The following is a 19,242-nucleotide window of genomic DNA, read 5'->3' as shown; positions in this document are numbered from 1 at the left end:
CATCTCTCTCTTTATCTCTCTCTCTCTTTACCTCTCTCTCTCTCAATTCAATTTAAGAGATTTATTGGCATGGGTAACATATACTGTATGTAGATAATAAACAAAAGTGAAATAAACAAAGATTAACAGTAAACATTACACTCACAGAAGTTCCAAAATAATAAATTAATTTCAAATGTCAAATGTGCAAATAAGTACAAAAGGGACAATGTCTTTCTCTCTCTCTCTCTCTCTCTCTGCCCTGAGAGTGGACGGAATAGTATTTTATAAACACTATAAATGTCACATAGCTAGACAGGAAACATCCTCATGTCTTCTCATATATCTCTGTGTGCCTCCCAAATGGAAGTTTATTCAAATCAAATGTATTTATAAAGCCCTTTGTACATCAGCTGATATCTCAAAGTGCTGTACAGAAACCCAGCCTAAAACCCCAAACAGCAAGCAATGCAGGTGTAGAAGCACGGTGGCTAGGAAAAACTCCCTAGAAAGGCCAGAACTTAGGAAGAAACCTAGAGAGGAACCAGGCTATGAGGGGTGGCCAGTCCTCTTCTGGCTGTGCCGGGTGGAGATTCTAACAGAACATGGCCAAGATGTTCAAATGTTCATAAATGACCAGCATGGTCAAATAATAATAATCACAGTAGTTGTCGAGGGTGCAGCAAGTCAGCACCTCAGGAGTAAATGTCAGTTGGCTTTTCATAGCTGATCATTGAGAGTATCTCTACCGCTCCTGCTGTCTCTAGAGAGTTGAAAACAACAGCAGGTCTGGGACAGGTAGCATGTCCGGTGAACAGGTCAGGGTTTCATAGCCGCAGGCAGAACAGTTGCAACTGGAGCAGCAGCACAGCCAGGTGGACTGGGGACAGCAAGGAGTCATCATGCCAGGTGGTCCTATTCCCTACTGTATACAGTATAGAGCAGGACTCTAGTACACGAGTCCTGCTCTATACTGTAGGGACCTGTCCCCTCTATAGGACACTAGACTGTGGTAACAAAGAGAACAACATTATGATGTCATCATTATCATCATATGTGATTGGCTATGATTATACATGCTAATAAGACAATTAGAATATTCCACCAGATTGGTTTAGGATCAGCTGGGTAGTATTTTCCAACAGACTACTACACTGTTTGTATCCCAATCCAGACACACTGTAGTGATTGTCGATGCGGATGATTCTCAACTTCCTGTGTACAACATCGAGGCTAATTCCTGGCAACGTTTCTTAATGGCAAGAGTTTTTTTTCTGATTAAAAAACACTCAAACAAAAAGCGAGAAAAAAACGAAAGCGCACAGTTCTGTCAGGCTACAGAAACTAAACACAAAACAAGATCCCACAAACTCTGGTGGAAAACAGGCTGCCTAAGTATCATTCCCAATCAGAGACAACGATAGACAGCTGTCCCTAATGGGGAACCAATAACCGGCCAACAAAAGAAATGGAAAACACAGAATTTCCCACTCGAGTCACACCCTGACCGAACCAAATATAGAGAATAATAAGGATTTCTAAGGTCAGGGCGTGACAGGTATGGTGCCGTTTAAACACAGTGACAGATTTAACCAGGCATCCTGTTGGTTTGCAGCCATCGATATGGTACCATTAAAACACAGTGACAGATTTAACCAGGCATCCTGCCAGCGATATGGTACCATTAAAACACAGTGACAGATTTAACCAGGCATCCTGCCAGCGATATGGTACCATTAAAACACAGTGACAGATTTAACCAGGCATCCTGTTGGTTTGCAGCCAGCGATATGGTACCATTAAAACACAGTGACAGATTTAACCAGCCTCCCTGTTCGTTTCTTAACTGTTGAGTTTTTCAAACCTTCGACCACCCAGAGATACGTATGTTTTTACTAAATTCTGATTCTTGGAAGTTAAAAGCCATTGTAGTGAGTCGTCTTGTAGTGAGTTGTAAACATCTAAAGCTCATCGGAATTCCTGCAATTCCTTGTTTCTCTGTGGTCTGGGGTAAACAGACCTGATCTCGTGTGTGTGTGACCTGGTCGTGCTGTGTTTTTAAGCACTGTTAAAGGCACAATCTGGGATATTTCCTACTGGCCATTTGCTGAAAGGTCAGGCAGCCTGTGCTGATCTGCTGCAGAGGCCAGATCCTGACTCTCCCCTCTCCCCATGTGTGCACTAGTTCAGTCCACATCAAGTGTTTTTAAAAGCATTGGGTTGAAATAGGAATTAAAATATACTAGACTTAATATGAATTCCAAGACAATGCTTTTTACATACTTGAGGGGTAGTGAACAAGTGTACACTTGGAGGATAAGGAATGAGTGCACTACCTCCTTGAGAGGTAGTGAACAAGTACAGGAGATGATTCAGAATTAGGCTACAGGGTTTCTATCAGTCTACCTCAGCCTGCCTGACTGAGGTAGGCTGACAGCTAAACCAGGCAGTCAGCTACACCAGCCAGACATCTAAACCAGGCAGTCAGCCACACAGGCCAGACAGATAAACCAGGCAGTCAGCCACACAGGCCAGACAGATAACCAGGCAGTCAGCCACACAGGCCATATCGATAAACCAGGCAGTCAGCCACACAGGCCAGACAGATAAACCAGGCAGTCAGCCACACAGGCCAGACAGATAAACCAGGCAGTCAGCCACACAGGCCAGACAGATAAACCAGGCAGTCAGCCACACAGGCCAGACAGATAAACCAGGCAGTCAGCCACACAGCCCAGACAGATAAACCAGGCAGTCAGCGACACAGCCCAGACAGATAAATGAGGCAGTCACCCACACAGGCCAGACAGCTAAACCAGGCAGTCAGCCACACAGGTCATATCGATAAACCAGGCAGTCAGCCACACAGGCCAGACAGATAAACCAGGCAGTCAGCCACACAGGCCATATCGATAAACCAGGCAGTCAGCCACACGGGCCAGACAGATAAACCAGGCAGTCAGCCACACGGGCCAGACAGATAAACCAGGCAGTCAGCCACACGGGCCAGACAGATAAACCAGGCAGTCAGCCACACGGGCCAGACAGATAAACCAGGCAGTCAGCCACACGGGCCAGACAGATAAACCAGGCTACATCTGAGGCAGCTCTGTATATGTTTTTACTCAATATACTGTCCATTTGAACATCTACTCCCAGGAAAGCAGAGTGGCAATTGTTACTGACTCGATAAACACAAGTGCAGTTGGTAAACTTTCTTGACTTGGACATAATGTTTACCAACACATTTAAACAGCTGCTCCTAGCGAATATATTAAGAGTTTAGGATTGTTCAGAATGAGTACAGGTGACTGACGTTTCGACATCCAAGCAGACGTCTTCTTCAGAGCGTAGAAACAGTCAGTCAGAGCGTAGAGACAGTCAGTCAGAGCGTAGCGACAGTCAGTCAGAGCGTAGAGACAGTCAGTCACCTGTACTCATCCTGAACGATGGAATAAAGTGAGCTGAATTATTCTCTGCCTTTGTTGTTGTTGTGTTCCAACTCCTTTCTGCCTTGAATCAGTTTCTTGGTCAACCCCTTTTCATGGTTTTTGTCATTGCTTTCCAGCGCCCCTCCTTTCCAGCGTTTGCTGAAGCCAAGATCCACCTGAACTCTTATCTACCAAAAACAGATTCATTATATAATGTTGATTTAATTCTCCACGACATTGTCATTCACCTGATAAGACGAGATGTGAAGAAAAATAATAATAACTTTGTTAATGTATGATAGGGGCCCCCGGGTCGCCAGTTTTCCTGGAAGGGGGTCCCTGGTTACAAAAGAGTTGAAGCTCCCTGATGTAGAGACACGGCCTGGGAGGGAATCATGTCTTCTTCTCCCCTGATGTAGAGACACGGCCTGGGAGGGAATCATGTCTTCTTCTCCCCTGATGTAGAGACACGGCCTGGGAGGGAATCATGTCTTCTTCTCCCCTGATGTAGAGACACGGCCTGGGAGGGAATCATGTCTTCTTCTCCCCTGATGTAGAGACACGGCCTGGGAGGGAATCATGTCTTCTTCTCCCCTGATGTAGAGACACGGCCTGGGAGGGAATCATGTCTTCTTCTCCCCTGATGTAGAGACACGGCCTGGGAGGGAATCATGTCTTCTTCTCCCCTGATGTAGAGACACGGCCTGGGAGGGAATCATGTCTTCTTCTCCCCTGATGTAGAGACACGGCCTGGGAGGGAATCATGTCTTCTTCTCCCCTGATGTAGAGACACGGCCTGGGAGGGAATCATGTCTTCTTCTCCCCTGATGTAGAGACACGGCCTGGGAGGGAATCATGTCTTCTTCTCCCCTGATGTAGAGACACGGCCTGGGAGGGAATCATGTCTTCTTCTCCCCTGATGTAGAGACACGGCCTGGGAGGGAATCATGTCTTCTTCTACCCTTGACTGTAGCAGAGCTGTGATTCCCTCCTTGAGAGGCAGAGTGAGGATAAAGAGCTCTCTGTGCTCTGGGGAGAGGTGGAGTAGAGGGGAAGGGGGGGTTGAGATAGCCTTATAATGTTTACCTAATGCCCCACACATCCCGGCCCGGTCACGCACTGACGAGTTCAGCAAACATCCTGGCACTTCCTCCTCCGCTCTGAGCCTCCTCCTCCTCCTCTTCCTCCTCCGCTCTGAGCCTCCTCCTCCTCCTCTTCCTCCTCCGCTCTGAGCCTCCTTCCTCCTCCTCCTCCGCTCTGAGCCTCCCTCCTCCTCCTCTTCCTCCTCCTCCTCCGCTCTGAGCCTCCTCCTCCTCCTCCTCCTCCTCTTCCTCCTCCGCTCTGAGCCTCCTTCCTCCTCCTCCGCTCTGAGCCTCCTTCCTCCTCCTCCTCCTCCTCCGCTCTGAGCCTCCTTCCTTCTCCTTTTACCCCTGGCTTGTGTCACAAATGGCCCCCTATTCCTGCCACGTCGACTCCTCCTGCTCCTCCCCTCCGGCGTTCGACATCGCCTGATTACTAACACCTGTAGATCATCATTACGCACACCTGGCACTCATCATTACGCACACCTGGCACTCATCATTACGCACACCTGGCACTCATCATGATTCACACCTGTAGATCATCATGATTCACACCTGTAGATCATCATGATTCACACCTGTAGATCATCATGATTCACACCTGTAGATCATCATGATTCACACCTGTAGATCATCATGATTCACACCTGTAGATCATCATGATTCACACCTGTAGATCATCATGATTCACACCTGTAGATCATCATGATTCACACCTGTAGATCATCATGATTCACACCTGTAGATCATCATGATTCACACCTGTAGATCATCATGATTCACACCTGTAGATCATCATGATTCACACCTGTAGATCATCATGATTCACACCTGTAGATCATCATGATTCACACCTGTAGATCATCATGATTCACACCTGTAGACCATCATCATCATGGACCAAATTACCTCCCCTTTATCTGTCGCTCCACGACCTCCCCTTTATCTGTCCCTCCCTTACGTTCACTCCTCAGTCAGTATTGTCCCTGTGTTAATACCTATACCTCCCCTTTAACGCTGTCTCGTTTGTTGTTCTATTCAACAATAGAACCTGCTTCTCGACTCACAGCGTCTCATTTCCCTATATAGTGGCCATGCGCTGGTCAACAGTAGTGCACTATATAGGGAATAGGGCGCTGGTCAACAGTAGTGCACTATATAGGGAATAGTGTGTTATTTGGGACGCAGAGATAAACAGGCCGCGACTGGCCCTGAACCTCATGAATGGGACCGACATTTGATTTGTGTATCTGAAGACGCTCGAACGATGTTACTGGATGGTGTTGGTCATCTGGATGGATGGTGTTGGTTAATGTGAATGTCATCACAGAGCAGAGAGAGAGAGAGAGAACAGTAGCATGACAGTGGTTTGGTATAGGTCCACCTTAGTCTGTACGGTGAGTGACTGTTTGGTATAGGGCCACCTTAGTCTGTACGGTGAGTGACCTGTTTGGTATAGGGCCACCTTAGTCTGTACGGTGAGTGACTGTTTGGTATAGGGCCACCTTAGTCTGTACGGTGAGTGACTGTTTGGTATAGGTCCACCTTAGTCTGTACGGTGAGTGACTGTTTGGTATAGGGCCACCTTAGTCTGTACGGTGAGTGACTGTTTGGTATAGGGCCACCTTAGTCTGTACGGTGAGTGACTGTTTGGTATAGGGCCACCTTAGTCTGTACGGTGGGTGACTGTTTGGTATAGGTCCACCTTAGTCTGTACGGTGAGTGACTGTTTGATATAGGGCCACCTTAGTCTGTACGGTGAGTGACCTGTTTGGTATAGGGCCACCTTAGTCTGTACGGTGAGTGACCTGTTTGGTATAGGACCACCTTAGTCTGTACGGTGAGTGACTGTTTGGTATAGGGCCACCTTAGTCTGTACGGTGAGTGACTGTTTGGTATAGGGCCACCTTAGTCTGTACGGTGAGTGACTGTTTGGTATAGGGCCACCTTAGTCTGTACGGTGAGTGACCTGTTTGGTATAAGGCCACCTTAGTCTGTACGGTGAGTGACTGTTTGGTATAGGGCCACCTTAGTCTGTACGGTGGGTGACCTGTTTGGTATAGGGCCACCTTAGTCTGTACGGTGAGTGACTGTTTGGTATAGGGCCACCTTAGTTTGTACGGTGAGTGACTGTTTGGTATAGGGCCACCTTAGTCTGTACGGTGGGTGACTGTTTGGTATAGGTCCACCTTAGTCTGTACGGTGAGTGACTGTTTGATATAGGGCCACCTTAGTCTGTACGGTGAGTGACCTGTTTGGTATAGGGCCACCTTAGTCTGTACGGTGAGTGACCTGTTTGGTATAGGACCACCTTAGTCTGTACGGTGAGTGACTGTTTGGTATAGGGCCACCTTAGTCTGTACGGTGAGTGACTGTTTGGTATAGGGCCACCTTAGTCTGTACGGTGAGTGACTGTTTGGTATAGGGCCACCTTAGTCTGTACGGTGAGTGACTGTTTGGTATCCTCGCTCGTCATCTTTCAATGCGGAAGGATGCCACTGGGTAAACAGCGACCACAGAATTTCAATTCGAGCTCTCAGCCTGAATCTTATGAATGGACCAATGACTGTTTTTAAATAAGGAATGGTCTGATCACACTGAATGGGATATCAGTGCTCTGAATGTCTTCGCAGAGCAAAGAGAGGGCAATAGAGAGAGAGGGGGTAATAGAGAGAGAGAGGGGGTAATAGAGAGAGAGAGAGGGGGTAATAGAGAGAGAGAGGGGGTAATAGAGAGAGAGAGGGGGTAATAGAGAGAGAGAGAGAGAGGGCAAGAGAGAGAGAGAGAGGGCAATAGAGAGAGAGAGAGGGCAATAGAGAGAGAGAGAGGGCAATAGAGAGAGAGAGAGGGTAATAGAGAGAGAGAGAGGGTAATAGAGAGAGAGAGAGGGCAATAGAGAGAGAGAGAGGGCAATAGAGAGAGAGGGCAATAGAGAGAGAGAGAGAGAGAGAGAGGGAGCGGGCAATAGAGAGAGAGGGGGCAATAGAGAGAGAGAGAGGGCAATAGAGAGAGAGAGAGAGAGGGGGCAATAGAGAGAGAGAGGGAGGAGAGGGGGCAATAGAGAGAGAGAGAGGGTAATAGAGAGAGAGAGAGGGTAATAGAGAGAGAGAGGGGCAATAGAGAGAGAGAGAGAGAGAGAGGGAGCGGGCAATAGAGAGAGAGAGAGGGTAATAGAGAGAGAGAGAGGGCAATAGAGAGAGAGAGAGGGCAATAGAGAGAGAGAGAGGGCAATAGAGAGAGAGAGAGGGTAATAGAGAGAGAGAGAGGGTAATAGAGAGAGAGAGGGCAATAGAGAGAGAGGGCATAGAGAGAGAGAGAGAGAGAGAGAGGGAGCGGGCAATAGAGAGAGAGAGAGAGAGGGCAATAGAGAGAGAGAGAGGGCAATAGAGAGAGAGAGAGGGTAATAGAGAGAGAGAGGGCAATAGAGAGAGAGGGCAATAGAGAGAGAGAGAGAGAGGGAGCGGGCAATAGAGAGAGAGAGAGGGTAATAGAGAGAGAGAGAGGGCAATAGAGAGAGAGAGAGGGCAATAGAGAGAGAGAGAGGGCAATAGAGAGAGAGAGAGGGTAATAGAGAGAGAGAGAGGGTAATAGAGAGAGAGAGGGCAATAGAGAGAGAGGGCAATAGAGAGAGAGAGAGAGAGGGAGCGGGCAATAGAGAGAGAGAGAGAGAGGGCAATAGAGAGAGAGAGAGAGGGCAATAGAGAGAGAGAGAGGGCAATAGAGAGAGAGAGAGAGAGAGAGAGAGGGGGCAATAGAGAGAGAGAGGGAGAGAGAGGGGGCAATAGAGAGAGAGAGGGAGAGAGAGGGGGCAATAGAGAGAGAGGGCAATAGAGAGGGAGGGAAATGGAGAGAGGGGGGGCAATGAGAGAGGGGGCAATAGAGAGAGAGAGAGGGGCCAATAGAGAGAGAGACCTGTTGTATTCGGCATTTCACTAAGGTCTACCTACACCTGTTGTATTCGGCATTTCACTAAGGTCTACCTACACCTGTTGTATTCGGCATTTCACTAAGGTCTACCTACACCTGTTGTATTCGGCGCATGTGACAAATAAAATTGTATTTTATTTGGTCGGTACCTAGTGAACTTAATATTCTGTATTTTGTCATATGGTTCCCTGACAGGTTCAATAAGAACGGCATCGATCTGAACAGGAACTTCCCAGATGCCTTCTCTAAGAAGGAGAGTGGAATGAGAGAGATGGAGGTGAGAGCCATTATGGACTGGCTGAAGACTGAGAGCTTCGTCCTGTCGGCCAACCTGCACGGTGGGGCTGTGGTGGCCAGCTACCCCTACGACAACAGCAATGGAGGTACTTTACACCATCACACACAGAGAGAGAGGCTGAGTGATCCCAATTTATTTATTTTATTTTACCTTTATTTAATATAGAGACTACTAGAATGACTAGAGTAACAACAGGTGTCTAATATAGAGACTACTAGAATGACCACAGAGTAACAACAGTTGTCTAATATAGAGACTACTAGACTGACTACAGAGTAACAACAGGTTTCTAATATAGAGACTACTAGAATGACTACAGAGTAACAACAGGGGTCTAATATAGAGACTACTTGACTGACTACAGAGTAGAGTAACAACAGGTGTCTAATATAGAGACTACTAGAATGACTACAGAGTAGAGTAACAACAGGTGTCTAATATAGAGACTACTAGACTGACTACAGAGTAACAACATGTGTCTAATATAGAGACTACTAGAATGACTACAGAGTAACAACATGTGTCTAATATAGAGACTACTAGAATGACTACAGAGTAACAACAGGTGTCTAATATAGAGACTACTAGTCTGACTACAGAGCAGAGTAACAACAGGTGTCTAATATAGAGACTACTAGTCTGACTACAGAGCAGAGTAACAACAGGTGTCTAATATAGAGACTACTAGTCTGACTACAGAGCAGAGTAACAACAGGTGTCTAATATAGAGACTACTAGACTGACTACAGAGTAGAGTAACAACAGGTGTCTAATATAGAGACTACTAGAATGATTACAGAGTAGAGTAACAACAGGTGTCTAATATAGAGACTACTAGAATGACTACAGAGTAACAACATGTGTCTAATATAGAGACTACTAGAATGACTACAGAGTAACAACAGTTGTCTAGTATAGAGACTACTAGAATGACTACAGAGTAACAACATGTCTAGTATAGAGACTACTAGAATGACTACAGAGTAACAACATGTCTAATATAGAGACTACTAGAATGACCACAGAGTAACAACAGTTGTCGAATATAGAGACTACTAGAATGACCACAAAGTAACAACAGTTGTCTAATATAGAGACTACTAGAATGACTACAGAGTAACAACAGTTGTCTAATATAGAGACTACTAGAATGACTACAGAGTAACAACAGGTGTCTAATATAGAGACTACTAGAATGACTACAGAGTAACAACAGGTGTCTAATATAGAGACTACTAGAATGACTACAGAGTAACAACAGGTGTCCCTGTCAAGAGATCAATAGATCAACCAATCAGTCAATCACATCAATATTGGTTATGTCTCCATTGTGTCCCAAATAGCCCAGGGCATTGGTCTAAAGTAGTACACTATATAGGGAATAGGGCTCTGGTCTAAAGTAGTGTACTATATAGGGAATAGGGTCCTGATCAAAAATAGTGCACTATATAGGGAATAGGGCTCTGGTCTAAAGTAGTGTACTATATAGGGAATAGGGCTCTGGTTTATAGTAGTGTACTATATAGGGAATTGGGCTCTGGTCTAAAGTAGTGTACTATATAGGGAATAGGGCTCTGGTCTAAAGTAGTGCACTATATAGGGAATAGGGCTCTGGTCTAAAGTAGTGTACTATATAGGGAACAGGTTGACGTGTTGTGTTGTCACACAGGTAGTGAGCTGCAGAGTGGATCCAGTGTTGCCCCCGACAACGACGTGTTGATCCAGCTGGCTAAGACCTACTCCTACACCCACAGCCAGATGCACAAGGGAGACCACTGTTACGACTCCAAGGACTTTAAGGAGGGCATCACCAACGGTTACTACTGGTACCCTCTACCAGGTCAGTCAGTAAATCTATCAGTTTACAGATCTGGGGTAATAGTTAAGGGTGTTGGGTTGACAGTCGCAAGCTCCCCTCCCCCCCCTCCCCCGGGTTCAAAGTTCAAACCACGGGACTAATACTAGAGGTCACGCGTACGGTCGTGTTGTGAAAATTAATGTTTGTGTCATTCTCAAAACTTTTGACCACGACTGTACACACATGACCTTTCGCTGGGTCAACTTGTCCGTGTTGTCATCAACCCTGGAGATATTGGGTTAAGATTTAGCAGAGTTGATGTCTGAGTTGATGTCTCCCACTGATGTCAATGGGAGATTTATGTAAATGTTCCGGGGTGTTCCGCATCATCTCAGTGTAGAATACATATAGAACTGCACCATTATGGCTCTAGTCTGGTTCAGTTTCATGTTTTTCTATCCGTTTCCTAGAAACTGGTCTAATAGACGACAGTGACTGGTGCAGTGACGAGCACCATTATGGCTCTAGTCTGGCTCAGTTTCATGTTTTTCTATCCGTTTCCTAGAAACTGGTCTAATAGACGACAGTGACTGGTGCAGTGACGAGCACCATTATGGCTCTAGTCTGGCTCAGTTTCATGTTTTTCTATCCGTTTCCTAGGATACTGGTCTAATAGACTACAGTGACGAGCACCATTATGGCTCTAGTCTGGTTCAGTTTCATGTTTTTCTATCCGTTTCCTAGGATACTGGTCTAATAGACGACAGTGACTGGTGCAGTGACGAGCACCATTATGGCTCTAGTCTGGCTCAGTTTCATGTTTTTCTATCCGTTTCCTAGGATACTGGTCCAATAGACTACAGTGACTGGTGCAGTGACGAGCACCATTATGGCTCCAGTCTGGCTCAGTTTCATGTTTTTCTATCCGTTTCCTAGGATACTGGTCTAATAGACTACAGTGACGAGCACCATTATGGCTCTAGTCTGGCTCAGTTTCATGTTTTTCTATCCGTTTCCTAGGAGGGATGCAGGACTATAACTACGTGTGGGGCCAGTGTCTAGAGATCACCTTGGAGCTGTCCTGTTGTAAATACCCTCCAGAGAGTGATCTGCCTGGGCTCTGGGACGCCAACCGGGCCGCGCTGCTGGCATACATGCAACAGGTCCATCTGGGTAAGTACCACGCTGTCTATCGTGGGTCAGTACGATGCTGTCTGTCGTGGGTCAGTACCACGCTGTCTGTCGTGGGTTAGTACCACGCTGTCTGTCGTGGGTCAGTACCACGCTGTCTGTCGTGGGTCTGTACCACGCTGTCTGTTGTTGGGTTAGTACCACGCTGTCTGTCGTGGGTTAGTACCACGCTGTCTATCGTGGGTCAGTACCACTCTGTCTGTCGTGGGTCAGTACCACGCTGTCTGTCGTGGGTCAGTACCACGCTGTCTGTCGTGGGTCAGTACCACGCTGTCTATCGTGGGTCAGTACCACGCTGTCTGTCGTGGGTCAGTACCATGCTGTCTGTCGTGGGTTAGTACCGCGCTGTCTGTCCTGGGTCAGTACCACGCTGTCTATCGTGGGTTAGTACCACGCTGTCTATCGTGGGTTAGTACCACGCTGTCTATCGTGGGTTAGTACCACGCTGTCTATCGTGGGTTAGTACCACGCTGTCTATCGTGGGTTAGTACCGCGTTGTCTGTCGTTGGTTAGTACCACGCTGTCTATCGTGGGTTAGTACCACGCTGTCTGTCGTTGGTTAGTACCACGCTGTCTGTCGCGGGTCAGTACCACGCTGTCTATCACGGGTTAGTACCATGCTGTCTGTCATGGGTTAGTACCACCCCACGCTGTCTGTCCTGGGTTAGTACCATGCTGTCTGTCGTGGGTTAGTATCAGGCTGTCTCTGTCGTGGGTTAGTACCACGCTATCTGCCGCGGGTTAGTACCACGCTGTCTGTTGTGGGTTAGTACCATGCTGTCTGTTGTGGGTTAGTACCACGCTGTCTGTTGTGGGTTAGTACCACGCTGTCTATCACGGGTTAGTACCACGCTGTCTGCCGCGGGTTAGTACCACGCTGTCTATCACGGGTTAGTACCACGCTGTCTGTCGTGGGTCAGTACCACGCTGTTTGTTGTGGGTTAGTACCATGCTATCTGCCGCGAGTTAGTACCACGCTGTCTGTCGCGGGTTAGTACCACGCTGTCTTTTGTGGGTCAGTACCATGCTGTCTATCGTGGGTTAGTACCACGCTGTCTATCGTGGGTCATTACCACGCTGTCTATCGTGGGTTAGTACCACGCTGTCTATCGTGGGTCAGTACCACGCTGTCTATCGTGGGTCAGTACCACGCTGTCTATCGTGGGTTAGTACCGCGCTGTCTGTCCTGTGTCAGTACCACGCTGTCTATCGTGGGTTAGTACCATGCTGTCTGTCGTTGGTTAGTACCACGCTGTCTGTCGTTGGTTAGTACCACGCTGTCTGTCGCGGGTCAGTACCACGCTGTCTATCACGGGTTAGTACCATGCTGTCTGTCATGGGTTAGTACCACCCCACGCTGTCTGTCCTGGGTTAGTACCATGCTGTCTGTCGTGGGTTAGTACCATGCTATCTGCCGCGGGTTAGTACCACGCTGTCTGTTGTGGGTTAGTACCACGCTGTCTATCGTGGGTTAGTACCACGCTGTCTGTCGCGGGTCAGTACCATGCTGTCTGTCATGGGTTAGTACCACGCTGTCTCATAAATACAATCAAATCAATCAATGCTTCTGTACAGTGTTTCACTACCAGGTGGTGGCTTGATCATTTCAATGGTAGTAAGATTCATTTAGGTAAGAATCGGTAAGGTTAAACAATTCATTCAAGATATGTGGATATTGAATGTAAGCTTAAGGTCATTCTTAAAAATAAAAAATAAATCCCAATGTTAGGTCACATGCTGAAAAGCCCCCAGGCACTAAAATAGATCTCAAGATCAGATCTCACAACAATGGTCTACCCTGGGATGACTCCTGGTCCAGGTCAGTCATCACGGTCTTCTACCCTGGGATGACTCCTGGTCCAGGTCAGTCATCACGGTCTACCCTGGGATGACTCCTGGTCCAGGTCAGTCATCACGGTCTACCCTGGGATGACTCCTGGTCCAGGTCAGTCATCACGGTCTACCCTGGGATGACTCCTGGTCCAGGTCAGTCATCACGGTCTTCTACCCTGGGATGACTCCTGGTCCAGGTCAGTCATCACGGTCTTCTACCCTGGGATGACTCCTGGTCCAGGTCAGTCATCACGGTCTTCTACCCTGGGATGACTCCTGGTCCAGGTCAGTCATCACGGTCTTCTACCCTGGGATGACTCCTGGTCCAGGTCAGTCATCACGGTCTTCTACCCTGGGATGACTCCTGGTCCAGGTCAGTCATCACGGTCTACCCTGGGATGACTCCTGGTCCAGGTCAGTCATCACGGTCTACCCTGGGATGACTCCTGGTCCAAGTCAGTCATCACGGTGTAAAGTAGTGCACTATATAGGGAATAGGGTGCCATTTGGGATGCACAGGGAGAGTCTGTGTGATGCTTGGTGCCTCAACTGACATCACAACAATCACCACTGTAATGTGACCCTGGCTAAAAGATCATATTAATTAACCAACAGAAGCTCCCCCTGTAGTCCAGTCAAAAGCTTTTCTAGAATAGTCTGACTGTTCTCCTGTGTTGTGTCGAGGTAAACACAGAATAGTCTGACTGTTCTCCTGTGTTGTGTCGAGGTAAACACAGAATAGTCTGACTGTTCTCCTGTGTTGTGTCGAGGTAAACACAGAATAGTCTGACTGTTCTCCTGTGTTGTGTCGAGGTAAACACAGAATAGTCTGACTGTTCTCCTGTGTTGTGTCGAGGTAAACACAGAATAGTCTGACTGTTCTCCTGTGTTGTGTCGAGGTAAACACAGAATAGTCTGACTGTTCTCCTGTGTTGTGTCGAGGTAAACACAGAATAGTCTGACTGTTCTCCTGTGTTGTGTCGAGGTAAACACAGAATAGTCTGACTGTTCTCCTGTGTTGTGTCGAGGTAAAACACAGAATAGTCTGACTGTTCTCCTGTGTTGTGTCGAGGTAAAACACAGAATAGTCTGACTGTTCTCCTGTGTTGTGTCGAGGTAAACACAGAATAGTCTGACTGTTCTCCTGTGTTGTGTCGAGGTAAACACAGAATAGGGCGACGAAGGGTTCATTCATTCCAGTAAAGTTAAGAAGGAGGAAACTCCGCCCTTTTCTGAATAGTTAATGGGGTATCGTCTAACTAACAGCCGGACAATTGGAGTAGCAGCGCGCAAGCTCCGCCCACCTGAGGATCTATTTCCTGTGTGTGAGGGGGGAGGGGCTTAAATCTCGCTGGATTGTTTACTCTCATTTTACTCTTGTGAATCTTTCATAGTCTTTGCTTGTTCCTGTCGTTTGTTTAATGTTTACAAATTAGATGAGCTGAAAAGAAAGCAACTTCCTGAAAATGAACACTGCGATGATAGTGATATCATGTCTGTTTAGATAGATGTGATCTAGAGCCAAGCCTGTTGATCTTTAATCTGAGGCTATCCTGCTAGTGACGCAACATGTTGAATTATGCAACAGAACTTGACAACAGTAATGAATGAGGCTGTCTAGACCGAGCAGGTAGGCCTAGACAGAGCTAGTGTTTGGTGGTTGCAGGCCAGTTCCACCTATGTTAATTTATTCATATATGCAAATTTCCCCGTGTGTTTATGCAAATGTTTTATGTGTTATAATCCAGTCGATACCTGATGGAGTTTTGGAGGAATTTCATCCGTTGTTCAACTGTTCCATTTATTACAATGGTTTTTTTAAAACCTTTTTAACAATTTGGATGACCGTTGCTAAATTAAGAACCAATTGGCTTGGCTGGTGTTGATTGTCTTTCTCTCCTTCCGTCCCGCTGTGTGTGTGTGTGTGTGTGTCTCTAGGTGTGAAAGGGCAGGTGTTGGACGCGGAGGGAAACCCATTACAGAATGCTCTGGTGGAGGTGGAGGGGAGACAGAACCTCTGTCCCTTCAGAACCGACCGCCATGGAGAATACTACAGACTGCTGCTGCCAGGCAACTACACCTTTAGGGTGAGACAGCACCCTCTGGTGGTAGTACTGATAGTTTAGGTTTATTCAACTACTGCTGCTGCCAGGCAACTACACCTTTAGGGTGAGACAGCACCCTCTGGTGGTAGTACTGATAGTTTAGGTTTATTCAACTACTGCTGCTGCCAGGCAACTACACCTTTAGGGTGAGACAGCACCCTCTGGTGGTAGTACTGATAGTTTAGGTTTATTCAACTACTGCTGCTGCCAGGCAACTACACCTTTAGGGTGAGACAGCACCCTCTGGTGGTAGTACTGATAGTTTAGGTTTATTCAACTACTGCTGCTGCCAGGCAACTACACCTTTAGGGTGAGACGGCACCCTCTGGTGGTAGTACTGATAGTTTAGGTTTATTCAACTACTGCTGCTGCCAGGTAACTACACCTTTAGGGTGAGACAGCACCCTCTGGTGGTAGTACTGATAGTTTAGGTTTATTCAACTACTTCTGCTGTCTCAAATGGCACCCTATTCCCTATGTAGTGCACTACTTTTGACCAGAGCCCTATTCCAAGGGAATAGGGTGTCATTTGGGACTGGTCTGTGTATCTGGGTGGTAGTTTTTTATTTGGACAGTGAAACTAAACGTTTTTATTTGTCTCTATAACTCCCAGCATTTTGGATTTGAGATCAAAATGTTTCATATGAGGCGAATGTACAAAATGTCACCTTTTTATTTGAGGGTATTTTCATACATATTTGTTTTAACGTTTAGAAATGAAAGCACTTTTTTATTTAGGGTCCGATTTAAAAATATGTGATGCGAAGAACGTTGAATCACGGAATCTAGACAATAAAACGGAATTCAACACTATTCAAAAATATATGGAATATAGTAGGAAATCAACTAAATGTATTAATTTGCCCACGTTTATAATAAGACGTGAACAGAATGCGTCAGTGATTCGTATTTCTTTCAAGTTTCTGAACCGGCATCGAGAATTCCCCCGTCTGTGTATGTTCCCGGCTACCACTCGGTGTAGCTGTTAGCGAGGATGCTAATAAAACGACAACAGTCTTCTGGTAGATGGAAAGGCTTTCCCCAAAAAAACTTCTCAATTAAAATGTTAACTACAAAGTAGCCTATTGCCTACCTGGCAGAATTAGATCATGATTATTTGATTCAGTCCGGTGGGTCATTTGTTTTGACAACGCTAACATCACACGTGTGCTAGAAAAACACCACTAAACAGCAGCCTCGTTGGGGTGCACAGGGGAATTAAAGGGGAACGATACCCCAAAACTGAACATTTCCTAAACATTTCCCAGACCTCAAAAGTGGTCTCCTGATGTGGTTTGAACATTGTTGTGGATTTTAGAAAATCCCATTTATATTTAATAAATAATAATAATGGATTTTATATGTTTCTTTTGAAGGTATTTTTTAAAATCTATTTCATCTTTATTTAACTAAGCAAATCAGTTAAGAACAAATGGGTTAACTGGCCTAGGGTTAACTGGTCTAGGAACAGTGGGTTAACTGGTCTAGGAACAGTGGGTTAACTGGTCTAGGAACAGTGGGTTAACTGGCCTAGGAACAGTGGGTTAACTGGTCTAGGAACAGTGGGTTAACTGGCCTAGGAACAGTGGGTTAACTGGTCTAGGAACAGTGGGTTAACTGGTCTAGGAACAGTGGGTTAACTGGTCTAGGAACAGTGGGTTAACTGGTCTAGGAACAGTGGGTTAACTGGTCTAGGAACAGTGGGTTAACTGGCCTAGGAACAGTGGGTTAACTGGCCTAGGAACAGTGGGTTAACTGGCCTAGGAACAGTGGGTTAACTGGCCTAGGAACAGTGGGTTAACTGGCCTAGGAACAGTGGGTTAACTGGCCTAGGAACAGTGGGTTAACTGGTCTAGGAACAGTGGGTTAACTGGTCTAGGAACAGTGGGTTAACTGGTCTAGGAACAGTGGGTTAACTGGTCTAGGAACAGTGGGTTAACTGGTCTAGGAACAGTGGGTTAACTGGTCTAGGAACAGTGGGTTAACTGGTCTAGGAACAGTGGGTTAACTGGTCTAGGAACAGTGGGTTAACTGGCCTAGGAACAGTGGGTTAACTGCCTGGGAACAGTGGGTTAACTGCCTGGGAACAGTGGGTTAACTGCCTGGGAACAGTGGGTTAACTGCCTGGGAACAGTGGGTTAACTGCCTAGGAACAGTGGGTTAACTGCCTAGGAACAGTGGGTTAACTGCCTAGGAACAGTGGGTTAACTGCCTAGGAACAGTGGGTTAACTGCCTGGGAACAGTGGGTTAACTGGTCTAGGAACAGTGGGTTAACTGGTCTAGGAACAGTGGGTTAACTGGTCTAGGAACAGTGGGTTAACTGGCCTAGGAACAGTGGGTTAACTGGCCTAGGAACAGTGGGTTAACTGGCCTAGGAACAGTGGGTTAACTGGCCTAGGAACAGTGGGTTAACTGGCCTAGGAACAGTGGGTTAACTGGCCTAGGAACAGTGGGTTAACTGGCCTAGGAACAGTGGGTTAACTGGCCTAGGAACAGTGGGTTAACTGGTCTAGGAACAGTGGGTTAACTGGTCTAGGAACAGTGGGTTAACTGGTCTAGGAACAGTGGGTTAACTGGTCTAGGAACAGTGGGTTAACTGCCTGGGAACAGTGGGTTAACTGCCTAGGAACAGTGGGTTAACTGCCTAGGAACAGTGGGTTAACTGCCTGGGAACAGTGGGTTAACTGCCTAGGAACAGTGGGTTAACTGCCTAGGAACAGTGGGTTAACTGCCTAGGAACAGTGGGTTAACTGCCTGGGAACAGTGGGTTAACTGGTCTAGGAACAGTGGGTTAACTGCCTAGGAACAGTGGGTTAACTGCCTAGGAACAGTGGGTTAACTGCCTAGGAACAGTGGGTTAACTGCCTAGGAACAGTGGGTTAACTGCCTGGGAACAGTGGGTTAACTGGTCTAGGAACAGTGGGTTAACTGGTCTAGGAACAGTGGGTTAACTGGTCTAGGAACAGTGGGTTAACTGGTCTAGGAACAGTGGGTTAACTGCCTGGGAACAGTGGGTTAACTGCCTGGGAACAGTGGGTTAACTGGTCTAGGAACAGTGGGTTAACTGGTCTAGGAACAGTGGGTTAACTGGTCTAGGAACAGTGGGTTAACTGCCTAGGAACAGTGGGTTAACTGCCTAGGAACAGTGGGTTAACTGCCTAGGAACAGTGGGTTAACTGCCTAGGAACAGTGGGTTAACTGCCTAGGAACAGTGGGTTAACTGCCTAGGAACAGTGGGTTAACTGCCTAGGAACAGTGGGTTAACTGCCTAGGAACAGTGGGTTAACTGCCTGTCTCATAAGCATTTGGACAAATGTACCTCCTATGTGTATTAAAGTAGTCAAAAGTGGAGTATTTGGTCCCATATTCCTAGCATGCAATGACTTCATCAAACCTGTGACTCTACAAACTTGTTGGATGCATGTTTGCTGTTTGACCCCCCCTCTCCCACCTCCCTAAATACAACACTGAGATTAGACTGGGACCGATAGGAATTATTTAACTGCTCTCAAATAAACCAAAGAGGCTGGAGGGTAAACTGTCTCTAAGTGGCATGGAGAGGACATGGGGCTTTGGTCAAACTAGTGCACTATATAT

General features: G+C 46.8%; 1 protein-coding gene across 1 annotated transcript in view; it reads left to right on the top strand.

The window, feature by feature from the left end:
* The window catches only part of LOC116360552 (carboxypeptidase M), a 58,512-nt gene that overhangs the window by 37,366 nt on the left and 1,904 nt on the right, over positions 1-19,242 (top strand). Inside the window, exons 5-8 of the mRNA XM_031815298.1 lie at positions 8,615-8,802; positions 10,387-10,557; positions 11,536-11,688; positions 15,478-15,626. Of these exons, the coding sequence (XP_031671158.1) occupies positions 8,615-8,802; positions 10,387-10,557; positions 11,536-11,688; positions 15,478-15,626 (661 nt within the window). The remainder of the gene's footprint in view (positions 1-8,614; positions 8,803-10,386; positions 10,558-11,535; positions 11,689-15,477; positions 15,627-19,242) is intronic.

The sequence above is a fragment of the Oncorhynchus kisutch genome, unplaced genomic scaffold (assembly GCF_002021735.2).
Source record: "Oncorhynchus kisutch isolate 150728-3 unplaced genomic scaffold, Okis_V2 Okis09a-Okis19a_hom, whole genome shotgun sequence".
Lineage (NCBI taxonomy): Eukaryota > Metazoa > Chordata > Actinopteri > Salmoniformes > Salmonidae > Oncorhynchus > Oncorhynchus kisutch.
This window is presented reverse-complemented; position numbering and strand designations above follow the sequence as displayed.